The 3343-nt window shown below is 52.1% G+C and overlaps 2 protein-coding genes across 2 annotated transcripts; one reads left to right on the top strand and one right to left on the bottom strand.

Annotated features, from left to right (window-relative positions):
* Window positions 1-370, bottom strand: NGA_0697000 (uncharacterized protein). The gene is made up of 2 exons (XM_005852374.1): window positions 308-370; window positions 1-159 (listed from the first exon to the last, which is right to left on the bottom strand). Exons 1-2 carry the CDS (start codon window positions 353-355, stop codon window positions 79-81), a joined length of 129 nt encoding a protein of 42 aa, XP_005852436.1. The 5' UTR covers window positions 356-370; the 3' UTR covers window positions 1-78.
* A 602-nt stretch (window positions 371-972) lies between these two features.
* NGA_0697100 (cupin 2 barrel domain-containing protein) lies at window positions 973-2029 on the top strand (the record flags this gene model as incomplete). Its single annotated transcript, XM_005852375.1, has 4 exons — window positions 973-1214; window positions 1426-1500; window positions 1719-1784; window positions 1934-2029. Coding segments are annotated over exons 1-4 (465 nt in total), but the record flags the coding sequence as incomplete, so codon positions are not given.
* Window positions 2030-3343: the final 1314 nt, after the last annotated feature.

Raw genomic sequence — 3343 nt, 5'->3', positions numbered from 1 at the left:
CCTCGTATCTGTACAGCCGTGGGAAGCCACGTAGCAAGAACGAAGGCCATATATCAGCCCATACATCCAATTTACTCCCTATATCCCTGGCACTTCATGAATAATGCACGTCTCTCCTTGGCCTACCCGGCAACTCACCTCGAAGAGGAAGTTGAAGACCTGTAAGGAAAGGCGGGCATCCGAATAGGAAACGTTCCCAGGGGGTATGAGATACAGACAGAGCCAAAAGGAAAGGATTACCACTTGCAAACTCTCAATCTATACACTCCCCTGCTACCCTGACCGCCCCTCCGCCTGCAAGTCATACCGGGTGTCTGTGGTCATGCTTCACCGATCCGCCCATGAGTTCCAGCATCTGCGCCTTGTGCCTCTCTGCTTCAGTCTCCCAAACAGTTGGTGGAATGTAAGTAATGCCCTCTGGCTCTATCCCCCACAAGCGCTGGACAGTGCCGCGGTCGAGAAGTAATGGACGCGAGATAAAAGGGGGGCGAGTGAAAGTACCCTCCATAGGAGAGGAAGCATGAGGCTTCGATGCTGCGGCAAGGCAGCCAAATGAGAGCACGACCGTGAGGCTGTAGGAGCAGTGGTCTTGGAAAGACTACATCGGGCGGCCAGAGTTTGAGAAGACATGTGGAGAGTCTGAAGCAAGAACGCAAATGCGGCTACTTCTAGTAGTACTGGTACGTGGTGGTAGGGCCCCGTCCTCGCGCCTCTGCCCTTCATCTGCCTCTATCTACCACAAAAAATACCATAGCACGAGTTGCATCCCTAATGGCCTGTATGTATTGCATCGGAAGGTGTGGGGTCGTTAGACAGGGTACAGAACACAAGGAATGGCGGAACACTGCTCTGGTTAAAGAGAGTGGAGCACTTGCGAGGCGAGATCATATACTTGAAGGACAGAGGAAGCTTGCCCTGCCTGAAGACAAATAAAATACTTGAAAGACGCGGCAACTCATTACATTTACACGTCCACAGATCTTCGAATGCAGATATTGCCTGTCTGCGTCCCACAACGAGTACACGGAATATGGTGGATAAGAAGAGCTTCAAGTAAGCATCAGAACTGCGCCTTCAGGTCACATTATCTGCTGCACCTTGGGCTCCTCTTATTGCTTTTGGCAGTCGGAACCTCAGGAGCAAGCGCATTAATGAGTTCAGACGCCACAAGGCCTGAAACCTTTTGTAATGCGAGTGGAGTTGCTGACTCGATGGTAGGCAAATGCTTGCCTCCTTAGAGAAGAATCACTTTATACGATTGTGCTACTTGATGCCTGCGATGTGTAATGGATGTCGGAGAGTCAAAGAGGGGAATAGGCCCTAAGTAACTGGGGGCATTGTGCTGTCAATATATGCATGGATCTCAAATCTTAGAGGTGACGACTTCCGTTTCTTTCTCTGACCTTTCTTGTTCGACTACCTCAGCCATCTGCGAATGAGGAAGCAGGTGTGGGTACGAGGCTCTTGCATGAGGACAGTCACATCAAAGTGTGGGAGATGGTAAGTAAGGGGGAACAAGAAGCATAGGGGCAGCGGGGATTAAACGATGGTTGTGTTGTGCTCTCCGCGGCTGCCACGTCAAGCAAGTAATTTTATGTCTTGACGGGCAGGCACTGAAGCTCAAATAGTTCTCTTCTTATTAACGACGCTTCTCACACTCTCTCATGACTCACACTGCCGGCTAACTGGTATTCCTATACTCTGGCGCTCTTCCCTAGGTGCTGCAGCCCGGTGAGCTCGCTCCCCTACACACACACGAGTACCCCTATACCTTCATCGTGCAGGTGAGGAAAAGGGCCGGCGAAAAACCTGTAGCACGTGATTGTGGGTATACTAAATCCCAAAAGCCTGTCTTGATGATGCCTTGGTGGTCGCGAGGCCGGAGGGACTTACTCTCACATCCCTCCGTGACTTCTCCTCTTCGAAATTCTAGTCTGGCTCTACGCTCGAAGTACGGGGAGCATCCGATGAGCACTTAAGCACTGTCACCGCCGAGGTCGGCCAAGTCTTTTCTTTCACTCTTGAAGGTGTGTGGTGGAGTGGATGATGCCGGAGGGAGCATGGCTGGCTGGAATGGGGAGGGGCAGAAGGGAAGGGAGGAATGTTCGACCATGCGGGTTCTGCTTTGAATGTTCAGGTGGATTATTTGAGCGTGCATGATGTATGGCGGCGTGCTGTTGTCTGTTTCATGCGCTGGCGTACGCAGATCTCCCGGTGTGTGCTCTGACTTTATTGAAGCCAGGCCTTCTGCCTCCCCCATCTGACTCCAGACCTCTGGTCTCTTCCGGTTGGCATCCAGGTGATGAGCCTGTGGAGGTTAAGGGAGGTAGCAGGATTGACAAGACGCACAGTGCTCGGAATGTGGGCGAAAGCGAGTTTAGGGAGCTTCTGATCGAGAAAAAGCTGCAGGCGTAAATGTCTGGAGGTGGAGGCAGATGGATGAGGATGCAGAACTTCGTGGGTAGAGAAATGCCTGAAATCGTCCCCAAACTCCAAAGAGAGTAAGTGGCGGCTTATGGTGAGCAGCACAAGGCTAGAAGCTTGAACGTAAAAAATATGGAGGCAACATTGGGGTTAGGGCTAGGGTTAGAGAAAACCCTGTGTGGGTGCGTCGAGCCTTGTCAGCTTTTCTGGAAAGCCTGCAAGGATTGATTTTTGAAGGTCAAAATGTGATGTTCAAGTGATTACAACTGATTAAGTTGCAGCATCTTAGCATGATATGACGGTCCAGTACTTTTTTGGATTTCTTTGGCCACTACACACACTGGCCATCGGTCCCCCGGCAATCCGTATTATACATCGTCTTTACGCGTGCAAACAGCGCTGCTCAATCAAAGCCATAACAACATACATGAAGGAGACGACCAAACGCTAACGAAGAACCAGACTCTCCCATGGCCCTCTGCTTGCCTGTTACTGGTCAACACGCCAACAGCGTCTTGCCCAAATCGTCCAATACTTGCAAGCCAGCCACTAGGCTCGAATCTGCCGACTGTCTTCGCTTCTCAAAGGGAGGTCGCGTTCATCCGGCGTCCAACCTCTGACAGGATCACCCCCATCTGTCGGTCGTGCCCAAAGATCTCCCACGCCCGGTCCTGACCCCGCATGCTATGCTCCAGGAGCAGGTGACGGTTCAACGTGTACCGATGGATGGCCTCCACAGTGAGATTCTCCCGCCCCTCCGTCACAATGGTGACTTCGGTCCCGAAGTTGAACCCGTTCCGCTTGTTCAGATTGTAGGCGTCCGTCGTGAACAGGACCAGCCCCATCAACAAGCCTTCCGTCCCGAGGGGCCAGCCGTTGCGATACTGCGTGCGCTCGAGGTTGAAGATGATGTCGACCT

This window comes from Nannochloropsis gaditana (assembly GCF_000240725.1).
Source record: "Nannochloropsis gaditana CCMP526 unplaced genomic scaffold scaffold1331, whole genome shotgun sequence".
Classification (NCBI taxonomy): domain Eukaryota; class Eustigmatophyceae; order Eustigmatales; family Monodopsidaceae; genus Microchloropsis; species Microchloropsis gaditana.
The sequence above is the reverse complement of the archived record's forward strand: the minus strand, read 5'-3'. Positions and strand labels throughout refer to the sequence as shown.

Coding starts and splice junctions, on each gene's coding strand:
- NGA_0697000 (XM_005852374.1), bottom strand. CDS start 355: ATGCTGGAACTCATGGGCGGATCGGTGAAGCATGACCACAGACACCCG. Junction 160..307: donor AGCATGACCACAGACACCCG/GTATGACTTGCA, acceptor CTTTCCTTACAG/GTCTTCAACTTCCTCTTCGA.